At 42.9% G+C, this 13,403-nt stretch overlaps 3 protein-coding genes and 1 non-coding gene across 5 annotated transcripts; 3 read left to right on the top strand and 1 right to left on the bottom strand.

Annotated features, from left to right (window-relative positions):
* The first annotated feature begins 164 nt into the window (after positions 1-164).
* On the top strand, positions 165-246 carry TRNAS-GCU (transfer RNA serine (anticodon GCU)). Its single transcript has one exon. It is a non-coding gene; the product is annotated as a tRNA-Ser (tRNA).
* A 4,290-nt stretch (positions 247-4,536) lies between these two features.
* LOC135436408 (uncharacterized) lies at positions 4,537-7,238 on the top strand. 2 transcript variants are annotated; one of them, XM_064694003.1, is made up of 3 exons: positions 4,537-4,945; positions 5,681-5,748; positions 6,599-7,238. In XM_064694003.1, exon 3 carries the CDS (start codon positions 6,600-6,602, stop codon positions 7,227-7,229), a length of 630 nt encoding a protein of 209 aa, XP_064550073.1. In that variant the 5' UTR covers positions 4,537-4,945; positions 5,681-5,748; position 6,599; the 3' UTR covers positions 7,230-7,238. The 2 variants fall into 2 exon arrangements, with proteins under 2 accessions (XP_064550073.1, XP_064550072.1); XM_064694002.1 differs by lacking the exon at positions 5,681-5,748 and having other exon boundaries at positions 4,538-4,945.
* Positions 7,239-8,227: 989 nt separating this feature from the next.
* On the top strand, positions 8,228-10,965 carry LOC135437099 (IQ motif and ubiquitin-like domain-containing protein). The gene is made up of 8 exons (XM_064694941.1): positions 8,228-8,788; positions 8,845-9,100; positions 9,163-9,380; positions 9,447-9,957; positions 10,012-10,144; positions 10,209-10,321; positions 10,375-10,559; positions 10,619-10,965. Exons 1-8 carry the CDS (start codon positions 8,343-8,345, stop codon positions 10,881-10,883), a joined length of 2,127 nt encoding a protein of 708 aa, XP_064551011.1. The 5' UTR covers positions 8,228-8,342; the 3' UTR covers positions 10,884-10,965.
* A 38-nt stretch (positions 10,966-11,003) lies between these two features.
* Positions 11,004-13,288, bottom strand: LOC135437101 (FAST kinase domain-containing protein 4). Its single transcript, XM_064694943.1, has 6 exons — positions 12,932-13,288; positions 12,131-12,877; positions 11,818-12,067; positions 11,486-11,760; positions 11,367-11,436; positions 11,004-11,301 (listed from the first exon to the last, which is right to left on the bottom strand). Exons 1-6 carry the CDS (start codon positions 13,131-13,133, stop codon positions 11,091-11,093), a joined length of 1,755 nt encoding a protein of 584 aa, XP_064551013.1. The 5' UTR covers positions 13,134-13,288; the 3' UTR covers positions 11,004-11,090.
* Between the last annotated feature and the right edge of the window lie 115 nt (positions 13,289-13,403).

The following is a 13,403-nucleotide window of genomic DNA, read 5'->3' as shown; positions in this document are numbered from 1 at the left end:
ACATTTTATAAATGAAAATTTGCAATAAATTATGTATACACTGCTTGCCATAGTTTCCGATTCTAGTACACTGCTTTATACACTACTGAACTGCTTTGTAGAGGTAAAACACTGCATACTCGCCGACTACATCAAGTAGAACCTTAGGACTACCCCCAACACGTGACGAGGTGGCCGAGTGGTTAAGGCGTTGGACTGCTAATCCAATGTGCTCTGCACGCGTGGGTTCGAATCCCATCCTCGTCGAAATACTTTTTTGTATTTTTTTATTTGCTGATTTAATGCTGTTAATTCAAAAGTTAGTTAAATGCTTTACCAAACAATGAATCAACTTATTTTACAGCCGTTAAAAAAGATCTAAGCTTAAATTTCAATCCATAAACAAACCGCTGCTACATAATTTTAAATCGCTTTCAAAGGAGAGAGGCTTATCTGACTTCAATTGAATCTAAAGTTTTTATGACCATTCCAGGTCGCGGCTGTTGCGCCACAGGGTACGTTTAATGACCAGCCCAGGCAGTAATATAAACGAAATGAAAATAGATACATTGATAACAAGTTAAGTGTCAACAAGATGTGGATGTGGATGTGGGGAAGCAGCTTAGTGGATGTATTCTCCAGAATTTAAGTTTATTGACATTGACCGTGAGAGGTTCCCCAAGATGCTGCCGTTGCGTCAAGGTCGCCGAGGCATTGTACAAGCTGGAATCCACAACAATTGAGAAGAATTTCGGAGCCGTAGGCTCAGGTATTTAAGCCGACAAAAAGGCAATACTTAATGCACAATAACGAAATTAAAAGCCAATTGAAATAATGAGTAAGTACTGTTGGTGCGGCTTCAAAAAGTAAAACTCACCAGAACAATTATGTTCATTTCAAATGATTTCTTTTTCATTCAATTGCTGCGACTAATTAATCTATTTAAAACAATTGCCAACAATACAACAACACAAATACAAAGATGAAATAAAAGAGCTTAAATTGCTCGTTTTACTCTTTGTATTGTTTATTTTTGCCAACTCGTTTTCGAGTAATAAAACATATTTCTTGTTCGCTAATTGCGAAAAGCCAAAGAAGTTTTGTGGCTCCATTTTCCTCCTCCGACGACGTGTTGAAATCTCCTGTAATTATAAATCTGCAAAGGCCATAAAACTAAGCTATCAATCGCTTGCTCCAATTGTCAGGAAATTGGAAAGTTTTGTTTTTATAGTGCGGATATAAAGTGATGGAGATATAGTGCGCAAATCGTTAATGCCACCTGATGTGGGAGGTGTGAAAGTGACCACTATATATGCCGGAGGGAAATCAATCTGGGTCTCAACTCTTCAATTTGAAAACATAAATTATCTCTATCCATAATATTTCTCTCCACCTGCTGGATGCGTTCGAATTATTGTTTGACTTGAATCACCTCGTTGCCGGGCCACAGATTCTACTTAACTCAAGACACAGCAGCCCAGTTTCGACGACGACGACGACGAGCAGAGCTCACAGCTTATTCAGTGCAGGGCACGCTTCGGCGCCCAGTTTAACCTTTTTACTTGTGGTCACTTGGCACTTTCACAAAAAACAAAAATCAACAACAAATATAATAATAATAATAGAATAAATAAATGTATGCACAAACTACAGTTGATGCCTGACTCATTCATACCCTGTTGAATGAAATTGCATATTTTTAGTTAATTGATTTTGACACATCCCAGATATATTTTAATTTGAATTAACACGTATGAATGGCTTATTCGTATTAAGGGCTTCCTAGAGTTCTAGCTGTGTTAAGATCGCAGCATACCCTTTTTATATCAGCTATAAGGCATGGCAAATTCATGCGATGGGCAAATATTGTATTTGTGGCTCTTGCTGCTGCTGCTGCTGAAAATTAAGCGTTGCTCTTTTCCTTTCGTTGCATTTCCTTTCGTCTGCTCTACAAATATTTAACTTTCAATGAAAGTCTGAGTCAGAGTAATTGGCGTCCATCGCCGACCCCAATCGAGTGTATGCCATTACTCAGAAAATCGACACAAAAAAAGACGGATCGAGATTTTTAGCATTGCATAAGCCGCCAGAGATGACAACTTCATTCCGAGTGCACAGCGCGAAAGTCGGGTGGCAATTAAATGGCGTTGGCCACATGCCAAACGCCAAAAGCCTCAAATTCAAGCTGAGACCCAAAAGCAAAGACAACGACAACGACTACGACAACGACTAAGACAGAGGCCAGTTAGGCTGATTCAGCTTAATCGCTTGCCGGCGAATGAGTTTAATGAACTTGCGAATTTATCGACAATAAAATGTGAAACTACTCATAATTAGGCGCACATATTTATGAACATATCATCTCTTTCGAGTGACGTACAGACAGATGGCCTTAGTCGTGGGTGGGTGTTCCCGCCATCAACTTTAATTCTGGCTAATGAAAACGTTAGACATCTAACTGGCCGGCAGACTGTCAGACTGAAACAGTTGTTTGAAAAAGAAAAAAAAAACATTTTTCATGCAGTAGTCAAACACGCAAGCCCTGCCTGTCATTTATTGCAGGAGCTGAAATTCGTGCTGTGGACAGCAGCAGCAGCATCGACCAGGCGACGCGTCTTCTCGATTAGTTCGCCCAAGCCCGGCTTATGAGAGCTCATACAGCTGGCAGTCGCAGCCATTGCCATTGCCAACCCAACTGCCAGTGGCATTGTCATTGTCTCGTGCTTCTGACTATCTATCTATATTGCTTCCGTCAGCATTAAACATATTACTCTTAATAATTCCCAGCTAAGCTCACACGGAGCGCTACGCTGATGCAGATATGGGGTACCATAGCTGGCACTGGCGTTTACAGCTCGTTCGTGATTTGTGTTGTCTAATCGTTAGCAATTATGCCAGCGCCTGCTAGAACTTGTTGTTCTTGTACCTACCAGATGCGTGCAGTTAGTTAGATGAGACTATCCAGCAGATATATGTATATACGTATAGTATCTGCCTCTGCCTCGGGTGCTCGGGCCGATGCGAGATTTTACGCACTTCAACACACGCTTTTGTGTACATTGGTTACGCGTAATTGCTGAAAGGGGAAGCTGATGCTGACGGCAAGGCTAATTAATATTTAAAGGTGTTTTGATTGCCATTCCATTGAGGCTTTGAGTAAGACTTGGGCCTGGTCCCGGTGTCTGGCATTGGTAAACAAATGGCAAATGATATATTTGCGGTTATGTCATTTGTTTGTACAGAGCGCGGGCACAACACAAAACAAAAGGTTGCACTTAAATTAGATGGGCACTCCGATTTAGTATGCGGACATATGTAGTTTTGCGGTTAGAAAAGTTGGCCAATTAGTGTTGCGTTAGTTGGTGAAAGATGAGAAAGTACGCTCAGTTGTTGTGAGTACATGGCAAAAGGGGTTTACATAATACATTATAATTACACTTTTAAATGTCAAACTTGCCTTTCTTACTTATTTTAATTAGCTGCTATAAAGCTGGGTAGCACCAAAAGAAATGGAAGTTGGCTATAAATTTTGCTAATCACATACGACCGCGCACAGACAGCTGTAATTTTAGGCAGACTGGGTCAAAGCTTGGCAGTCAACCTAAGCTCTGGCAAAGGTCAACAAAGAGCTCCACTAACCTGGCCAATAAGCCAAATCCGAAGCACAGACACCAAACGTCAGCACATCACGCAATGGCGTTTAAAAAGAGCTCACACATTATGCTGGCTGGTAACGCCCGTGGCGCCAATTAGAATACGCAAAAAAAAAACAAAGGAAAGTCGGGGCAAAACGAAAAGGCGAACCCTTTAAGCGGCACACGCACATTGTTTAACCCCGTCCAGCTCCAACTCCGGCTCCAGCTGTGTGGCATGCGGTGGCCTGTCAATAACAACCTGATTTCCACAGTAGCATCGTGTTACCCAGCGGCCTTTGTTGTCGTAGGTTCATTTGTAACTAATTTGTGCACAAATTGGAAAGACAAAAGCGACAGCCGCACAGACAGATCCAAAAGCCAGTCCAACAGTGGCCAGTGGCCAGTTGGTAATTTAATCAGAAACTAAGTATATGATGATATAGAGTTTCCAGCGTGCTCTGACACTTTCCAACCGGCGGACTGACTGGCGGCTCTCGCGGCAATTGAAATGAATCAATTCGCCTGTTCGGCCCGTTGAATTTGTCAAGCAAATGGCAAAGCAAAACCCGCAAAGTGCAATGGCAAACTGTAACAGTAAGCGGGCAAACAATAAAGTAGCAAATTGATGCAGTTCGTTCGGCTCGCTAGCGTTGGCTCATCATCAAGATCGTTGTCGGCAGTTGCCAGCCTCGGACCTCACACACATCGCTGCGAGTTGAGCCGGCAAGTGAACGCTCACTCTTACAGCCGAGCATTCGACCAAGTCCAAGTTTATGACGTAGCACCACGACGACGACGACGACGACGTCGTAGACGACAGCGCTGACGCCGACTGCGGCAGCGTCGGGCAAACACAGCACACTGATTTTGGTTTAAAGAAAAAAAAAAACAAATTACACATAGTCCGCAGATCTCATTTATTTGCCGCTCTTCGAGGCGTCCACAACGTCAAAAAATAACGCTGCGCGCTAAGCTACGTATAAGGTTTAAGATTTATAAGGCTGACGACGCGTCGGGAATATAGTGCCAGGAGCACATGGAAAACGCGTGTCTAATATAATTTCAAAATCAAATCGTGATAATAAACTACTTGTAAAACAATTTCAAGATTCCTCGTGCAAAAGAAACAATTTGCAAAAGTCGAATAATTTGAGAAGAATTTAAATATTTGCGAGGCGTAGCCATAAATTATGCGCTTTTAAGTACACATTAAATTTCACATCAACGACGCAAAGGACACTCGACAAGCATTAACTGCGCATCGAATTGGCAAATAAATTAAATAAACACAAACGCAAACGCAGCTGCAGCTGCAGCCAAAGCCATTTGAAGTGAGTGCAATTTAAATAAATGCCATTAAAATGCTCATCAATTTGCATAAACAAATACTCATTTGTGCAGTTGACAGCTGCTAGAAATTTATTAATTATAGTTGGTGCATATGCATAAATGCGGCACAGACAGCAGGCAAGTTCGTTGCCTAAGTCTTTCGTTCTGCGAGCAGTTTTCACTCTTGCCAGCGACCAGCGTAGTCGCGTTGTGACTTAATTAGTCGGGTTCAACAAATGATATAGGCATAAAACAAAGACGACCTTGACTGGTCAAAGTAAACAATCTTTCATATTAGAAAAAAAAGGAATGCAAACAAGATCGTTTAAATTGTCTAGTGAATAGATCATTAAAAGACTAGTGATAGCCACAGGCTGGAGGTTCCGTGAGATTTTCTGAGCTTGTTTTCTAAATTCTGGTTATTAGTGCAAAATTGTAGTTTCAATATGTAAAGGTTAGCTGAGCAGCGATGGTCTTCTAACTGCGAACCTGAGATTGCTGCTTGCACAATAATTCTTGATATCAAATTACATGGATAGAATGGCGAACACACCCACAACCTGCCAAAGCCAAAGAAAGCTAAAAAGGCGTTGGCTTTTCTTTCCTCCCTGCTCATATTTCATGCGGGTTGTGCTCTGGCAGCGTTCTATGTTACCAGCTAATTATTTGCCAACTTTCTGCAATTTATCAACTGTTTCCAACTGTTTTCTTTTCTTCTTATTCTTCTTCTTTCGCAGCAAGGTCAATAGAGGGCGCCACACGCCAAATTTCAGAATTGCCAGCGGCGTATTTCGTTAGAAACAAGGTATTAGCCAAATCTAAGGTAGATAATACTAAATCGCTATTATTTATGATACGCATCTTTAATTTGCATAATCAGGCAGGTGGGGGCGCAACCTCCCTGCCCCAAACATGTTAACGTTATCGCGCTTGTCTCGATTTTAAATTGATGCCGTTTAGGCTGCCAGTGCCGCCGGTTTTTTTTTTCTCTTCGATTTTATTTGGCTTTTGCTTTTTTTTTATTGATCAATTTATTTTTTACTTGCTCATTAATCACTCAGGCGTTGAAATGCGCCGCCAGATGGCGCTCGCCATGCTCATTAGCGTAATTGCTCAGCAGGCGTCGACGGCGACGACGACAGCGACTGCGGCAGCGGCAGTGGCAGCGACGTCGGCGTCCGCGCTTTGATTAGCGTGCATTAAATGCTTTCATTTAAGTAAATCAAATCAAGACTCTCGAAATCTGTTTTAATATTTTTCTTTTTTTTTTTTTTGGTTTGCGTCTGGAACGTGAGAAACTTTACAATAAAGTGGCAAACATTTTATGAAAAAAAATATTTCACGCTTTGATGCGCACAGCCGATTTACTTATTATTGAATTATTCAGCATTTGTGACTTGCAAAAAAAACGCTTGCCATTGCTTGATTTGTATCTGTAATGCTCGACTTTGGCTATTATTTATATTTTGGTAGCCATTAGTCCATCAATCAAATCTCAAAACAATTGCGATTTGAATGCAGGGCGTGGGCGCTTGATCCCCAACTTGTGGACACTTTTGTAAACTTGCCTTGACATACATACATATATATATATTCATATTTGAATACAAACATAACGAACTCCATTTCCATCTTTCTCCTCAAACTTTTTGCAGCATGCCTTCTCTGTCCTACGCACATTACGCCCTGGCTGCGCTGCTGGCACTGCTCGCCCTGGCCACGCCCCGGCCGGGCAGCGCCTACTCCTACAGCATGCGCATGCCGAGCGGCACAGATGCTGCCGGCAACGGCACGCCTCCACGTTCGATAAGCAAGCTCTTGGTGCAGTCACCGGCGCTGGACAACGTTTACATGGACTATCTGGTCACCTCAAAGCCGCTCAATCTGCACAAATACAACAAAAACGGCAGCAAAACAAAGAAAACCAAGAAGGACTCGAAAATCTATTTCATACCCATACCACCGCTACCATATCGCTATATACCCGGTGTCGGCTACGACTATCAGCCCATGAAAATCAAGCCCATTCTGCAGGAGTCACCAAGCCCAACCACATCTTCACCCAAGCTGACCGCAGATAAGAATCGCATCTCGATGCCAACCACAGCGACTCCTTTGACTCCGACGACCGCGCAGAGCAAGCTGCTGCGCGTGCAGCACCACAAGGACTACTACTTCAATGGACGCCCCTTCCGATTGCAGGTGGCGCGTGCCGATCGCAAGTCAGCGCTGACGCCTCTTAATCTTAAATCGAAATTCTATTACAATAAAAACATAATTTATTAATTAAATGAACACAGTACGAGTTTGGTTTTTTGACTGTAAAGAAATTTTTGTGGCATTTGTTCAAATATCAGATTTCAATAAGCCGGCTAAGGGTTCCACTCCCTGAATCTTGGCAACCTAAATAGGTACATAGGAGATTGACTTAGATTGACTTTGCTCGAATATAAAATACCCTGGCTTTGGTGTTAATAGGATAGACCGCACTTAGACCGTAATTCAAAGTGCTATTGAGGAATGTAAATTATTTGATAAAGTCTTCATGTATCCTAAATGTAAAAAGTTATCAGAATGCTAGGGCTTAAAAATGTTATCTTTGGGACCTAGTTTCATATCCTAAACAATTATAAATATTGTAGTGCAATCATGTAGCTGAGGAGGAATAGGTAATGTAACTGATAGCTGTGTACAATCTATATAAGCCAGTAACAAATCAGCATTAAACGGCAACATTATTACACAGCTCATGGCATGGCCGGCAATCATGATCACGTGTGGAAGAGATCAAAGCAAAACATAACTTAAAAACCATTTAGTTAAAGTAATTACCGTCGGCGTCCACACAGCATCCATTCCAGCGTTGTGCAATAAATAATGGAATGATGACAACCTTAAGATTCATTTTGGCCGCAAGTGTGGTATTAAGATATGGAAGTTGGAAGTTGGCGAAAAACGAAATAAGGGCAATTAGAAAAAAATTTGTTTGTGCGCCCCGAAAAAGCCGGCGGGCTTATATGAGATCTGAGGCGCTTTCACTCCAAGAAACTGGCCAAAAAACACGTGTAAATAAAATTCATTTAGAAGGCGCGTGAGAAAACTCAGTACGCAATTAAATAATAAACAGTAGGCAAGTTTCTAAGCGGAAAATGTGGCGTGGCATTGGGGCACGTTGCCACAACAGGGCGCCAAGCAACAGATTTATCGAACAAATGAATTCCCATACCCCGTCCTGACCCAACAGTCTGATTGAAGGGCCCCACACAAGCATACACGAACGCAGCAGGCGGACTGATTTTAGGATTTTGTTAAAGATCCCCAAAGAATAGCATTACGAATTAAACGCATAAATATAAGTATAATTATATTTTCGTTGTTCTTTTTTCTGTACGTTGCAAAATGAGCGACATGAATTCGCCCCCGCCCCCAACCCATGTATGCAACATGCAGCTGAATGTGGCGCCTTCGCAGCAGCCAAAGGTTCGGGCCATATGCGGACCGGAATACAAGCCCCGTACCTCTGAGTCTGAACAGTCGCAAGATGTCTGCGTGGTGGCCCAAAATGTCACCGTTAAGTTTTGCATATCCAACGATAATTTCATTGCCCAAGTCTATCCCAATTGCATGACCATAGCCGAGGTGAAGCAGGATCTATCGCGCAGATTCGAAGTGGACCCGGAGCTGCTGATTGTCAAGCAAGGGGGTCAAGTGCTGTGCAATACAATACCCATTTATTCGACACCATCTGATGAGTTTGGCATACACGAGTTTCAGCTGGATCTCAGCGTGCCAGATATATCAGATGGCCAGGATCCACCCACATTGAGTCTCAGTGTGTACTACGAGTGAGTATCGGCTGGCATAATGAACGATTATTAGGTATACCCTATGCACTTCGCAGAAAATACCGTTTGCCCGACTACCTGACTGTGAATATATCCGGCGAGGATACGGAAGATGGACAGCCCAAAAATATTATCGTCGAGATCGAGAATTCTGCGATTATAAAGCCCTTTCTGTGCGGCTACAAGGACAAAATAAGTGGCAAAATATTTTTGGATGCATTTACACAAACTGGACCTTACTTTGATAAATTGAAGTATAGACGTTATCGAACACGCGACACGCAGACCTGGGAGCACAAGGAGAAGACACTGGTGAGCGGCTGCTTGGCAATTGTAAACCAATCTTCGGTGCTACGTAAATCCCATAATTTTAGAATACAGCACATGAACAATCCGTACAATGCTTTCTGGATGACATCAACATTAGATATGTGTCCACGGCCACGGATTTTGTCATCATACCCGGCAAATATCAGACCTATGCCCAGAAAGAGCGTGCGGAGCGCAAGCTCGAGAAGATTCTGCTGATTCAGCGCAACTGGCGACGTTGGATACTGTGGAAGTACATACATATACGTGCCAAGGAGTATCGGTAGGTGGATCAAACTCAGCGATCAAGATCTTATGAACATTGTATTGTTCTTGTTTTTTTCACCAGCCGCCTGGTGAAGAATCGCGTGGATGAGGAAAATCAGTATGAACAGTGCGTGGAGCAGCGTGTGGAACGCACTGAACTAATCAAACAATTTCCACGCACCAATGATGACTTTGATTTGCTCTTTGCGGAAATCTCGCGCTGGAAACGAGCGGAACTTAAACGCATCGCAGCCAACTATGAGGGACCTGCACGTATTTCTGAGGTCAACATTCTGTTGGACAAGGAAATCCGTTTGCTGAACGGTGTGGAGCGACAGCGCCGTCTTGTTTACTTGGCCATGGAGGATTTTCGCAATGATCAACTGTTAAAGCAAATGGGAAAGCCAGTCGAGTGGATTGGCTACAATGATACCAAAATACATTTGGATTTGCTGCGTACGCAGCGCGTGCGATTTCTAACTGAAATCTACAAGGATTTACGTAATACGGAGGATAAGGAGAAGCGTCTGGAGCTGCTAGGACGTGTCATGGAGGTGCTTATGGAGGAAACGTGTTATCCAAACTTTCCCGAGGTAAGCACTCAAGATATAGAGAAGGCAATAACTACTTAACTAATAAATCTCTAGCTCTTTGATCTGTTTGATCGAGAAAAAAATCTTCTAATTTACACCAAGTCTTGCGATGTGGAAATTCTACGCAAGCGCCAGAACATATTATTCTTTGAGCTGATTAAGTTTCAAAAGCGCGATGTACCATCCAGTAAGTAAATATCAATACACAGATGTATTAAACATATTCAACGAATTTCTATATCCTGTCGCAGAGGTACCCTCGCGCATGTGCATCGTCTGCAAAAAGGTCAAGCCCTTATCCCAGTTTGCGATACGCACGCGCCAGAGTCATGTGGATACGTGCAAGCATTGCTACTACCTAAAGGTAGGTTAAAAGTTAATTGTTTTGCTTGGGCTACTTATGCGAATTCCTTGCAGTTGGTGGCCACAGAGAACAACGCTTATCAATCGATTCTGCGCTGCATTCAGCGCGACGAGCGCAAACGCAAGTGCGCAACATCTTTTGCCTTTGTCATACAGCAGGACGATGTGCGTCTCATTATAGACAAAATCTGGCATGGTCACTCGGCGCTGAGCAAGTCGGAAAATCTGAATGAATTGCGGTAAGCTCATTTTGAGAGTTAATTTGGAAGATTATTGTATTTAACATACATTTTGATAGATTACCTCGCTGGAACAAAAGCGACGACTGGTCCCCATGGAACTGTGTGTGCCTGACAGAGCGTGAGACGCGCGATCATTACAAGATCGAGGATATGGAAAAGGTTTACGACCCGAAGTTTATATTGCACGTTGGCAATTGTCATATGTTGGCCCGTAATTTGTTCCACACGTTGGCAGCTGTGGCCACAGAGTTCCAAGAGACAGGACAATGGTGGAAGGTAGGCATGAATAAGCAGCGCAGCAGCAAACTAGATGCGGTATAAATGCTATCAACTGGACAACAGAATATCAAAAAAAAAAAACCGTTTAAATATTTAATCAAATTAAAAGTTTTCTCTGAGCATATTCTACTGTCCGGCAATTGTTTATCTTATATGCAGCTGTTATTAAATTTGAATAGTTTACTTTAATTCAGCGCCTAATTATAAAATTACAATAATCAAACAATTCAAATTTTGATATAACTGAAACTATTTGCTACTAACAATGGCCTTAAACTTCGCCTCCAAATACTGAACACGTTTCAGTAATTTGTCACTGGTGCTGAACTCATTGTAGGGCACAGGTATGATTTGATAGCCACTCTTTTCCAGCAGATCGAACGCTAGGTTCGTTGTACCACTTGCACTGCGGTGCGCTCCATGGCATATGTCATGAAAGTCAATTACCATTATGGCGATTCTAAATGTATTAAACAGCGATATTAAAATCAGGTGCGTATAAGGATCAAATATTGTAGTAACTACCTAATGGCATCTGGATTATTATTATCCAGGGGAAGTGGATTTCGCTTTGCATCGAATTGGCATACAGCATCTGAAATTTAGATTATAGAAACTTTCTTTCAGCGCTTGAACCCACTTACCAATTAAGAAACCCATTTTGCTGTCAACCAAGCCCTGCACATGATTATTGGTAGGCAATAGGCTTTTTAACGCGTCTAACATTCCGTTGACAAGAATCTGTTTAGACTTTGTGTGCGCCATAGGCACTTTGTAGGCAGGACTATCGGCTGGCAGCAACGCGCCCTTATAGTCGCTGGCGCACAGTTGCGCATAGCTGTTAAGGTTCAGCAGCCTCATTTTGGATGTTGGCGTTAACCCGGCCTTTTCACTCTCCAATTTAGCTAGGAAGTCCGCCCTGCAAGGAAGAACTAGCTAGATTAGTCTGTTTTAGTAAAGCACCTGCAACAACAACCTCAGCACCGACTCTAATTGACTGTGCTCTACGAGCCCCAGCATTGTCAGTGACCAAACATAGTTCAGCCAATCCAATTGTTTCGTGAAATCTTCACGAACAATTGATTTCGCCAGCTTTTTTCGCACATCCTCCAAATGTGCACTCTTGAAGTTAAGCTGCGCCGCCGTTAAGAAGTAAGCACTAAGATCCTGAGGTCGGCAGATTTCACTGTTCTTCAGCAGCCACTGTGTCAACGATTCTAATATGTCTGTAATTAAAAAAGTTTGATTACTGTAGTATTTGACTTAAATTAGGGCCGTTTTGCATTTACCCAAATCCCGATAACGCATTATGCCCAGACTGGTCAGCACAGAGCCCACAACGGCCGATTTTTCGGAATTCTTTGGCAATGCAGCCTGCACATCTGCACACACTTTTGCACCGAGAACAGAGTCTTGAAAGTTCAGCGTGGACATGGCATACAGCACATCGGCAGCTTGCTTCAGATCCAACTGCTCCGAGGCGCTGCTAATGTTAAACGCTAATGAACGCAGCAAAGGGGTGCTACGGCGTTTGCGCTGCGCCAGGGTGCTCATCACCTTAACCATTTGCGGCAGGCTTATGCTGGCTATTAATTTGGCGGCCTCATCGTCACCTGCCACACCAAGAACTGTATTAAGGTCGTCTGTGCGAAAGCCGGAAATGCGTTTTGATGAGTTGCTGTTCGTGGAGCCTCCAGTGTTGCCATTATTTTTACCGTTGGCGTCATTCTTGGGCACGGTTCGGCCGAGCATTCGACAAACGCGCAGGAACCTCGTGTCATTCTCAAACTCGGATATTTTTACGCGATTAACGGTGCTCCATTCAGCCAATATGGAAACAATCTTTAGGGCATGTTTACGGGAAAATGCGACGTTGTTCTCCGTTATGGACAACAGACCATTCACAGTTTTGGCATTAACAATGCGTTCATCTATGTTATTGGCGGCAGAGGCAGTGCTTGACTTGTTCGTTGTTGGTTTCCCACTGGAATCGGTTTCATTTCTCAACGATTCAAAGGCTGCAGCAACCATGTGCCCTGAAAATAGGTAATATGTAAATAAGTTCATCAGATTAATACTTGTTTACGCACCAGTAACCTTCGGCTTCCTGACGCTTGCATCCGCTGGTGTTGCACGAGGCTCCGGCTCATCAGACGTTCCTGATCCCACTCCTTGCCCATTAGTAGCCGCTGTTGCAAGTGCACCGCTCGCCGCACGTGCGTTACTGCTGTATGTGGCGCGTCGATACAGCTGTATGACAATACTGCCGGCAAACCGTTGTAGTCCCAACATTTTCACTTATGTTCCTAGTGATTCCGTGGAGAGCTGGAGGCTAATCTTCACGCTGTAAGACCAATGAAGTTTACATAACCTTCTTGTTTACATTTTTTGCATGAAATACTGTGGCCGTTGTAAACGTCACGGTGTCAATAATTCGTGTTTCAACAGGAAATTGTTATACAGATTTGTTATGATTCATGATTAATTTATTTTTTACTAATTAGACTTTCCTATTTCTAAAGTTCTGCAGCTCCACAGATGACGGCAACGGCAGCCTTATTT

Source organism: Drosophila montana, unplaced genomic scaffold, assembly GCF_035044405.1.
Source record: "Drosophila montana isolate Dmon_TW-CO22-7 unplaced genomic scaffold, ASM3504440v1 contig_3733_1, whole genome shotgun sequence".
NCBI lineage: Eukaryota > Metazoa > Arthropoda > Insecta > Diptera > Drosophilidae > Drosophila > Drosophila montana.
The sequence above is the reverse complement of the archived record's forward strand: the minus strand, read 5'-3'. Positions and strand labels throughout refer to the sequence as shown.

Coding starts and splice junctions, on each gene's coding strand:
- LOC135436408 (XM_064694003.1), top strand. CDS start 6,600: ATGCCTTCTCTGTCCTACGCACATTACGCCCTGGCTGCGCTGCTGGCA.
- LOC135437099 (XM_064694941.1), top strand. CDS start 8,343: ATGAGCGACATGAATTCGCCCCCGCCCCCAACCCATGTATGCAACATG. Junction 10,145..10,208: donor AAAGCGCGATGTACCATCCA/GTAAGTAAATAT, acceptor ATCCTGTCGCAG/AGGTACCCTCGCGCATGTGC. Junction 10,560..10,618: donor GAAAATCTGAATGAATTGCG/GTAAGCTCATTT, acceptor ACATTTTGATAG/ATTACCTCGCTGGAACAAAA.
- LOC135437101 (XM_064694943.1), bottom strand. CDS start 13,133: ATGTTGGGACTACAACGGTTTGCCGGCAGTATTGTCATACAGCTGTAT. Junction 12,068..12,130: donor AATGCGTTATCGGGATTTGG/GTAAATGCAAAA, acceptor TTTTAATTACAG/ACATATTAGAATCGTTGACA. Junction 11,761..11,817: donor CAATTAGAGTCGGTGCTGAG/GTTGTTGTTGCA, acceptor TCTTCCTTGCAG/GGCGGACTTCCTAGCTAAAT.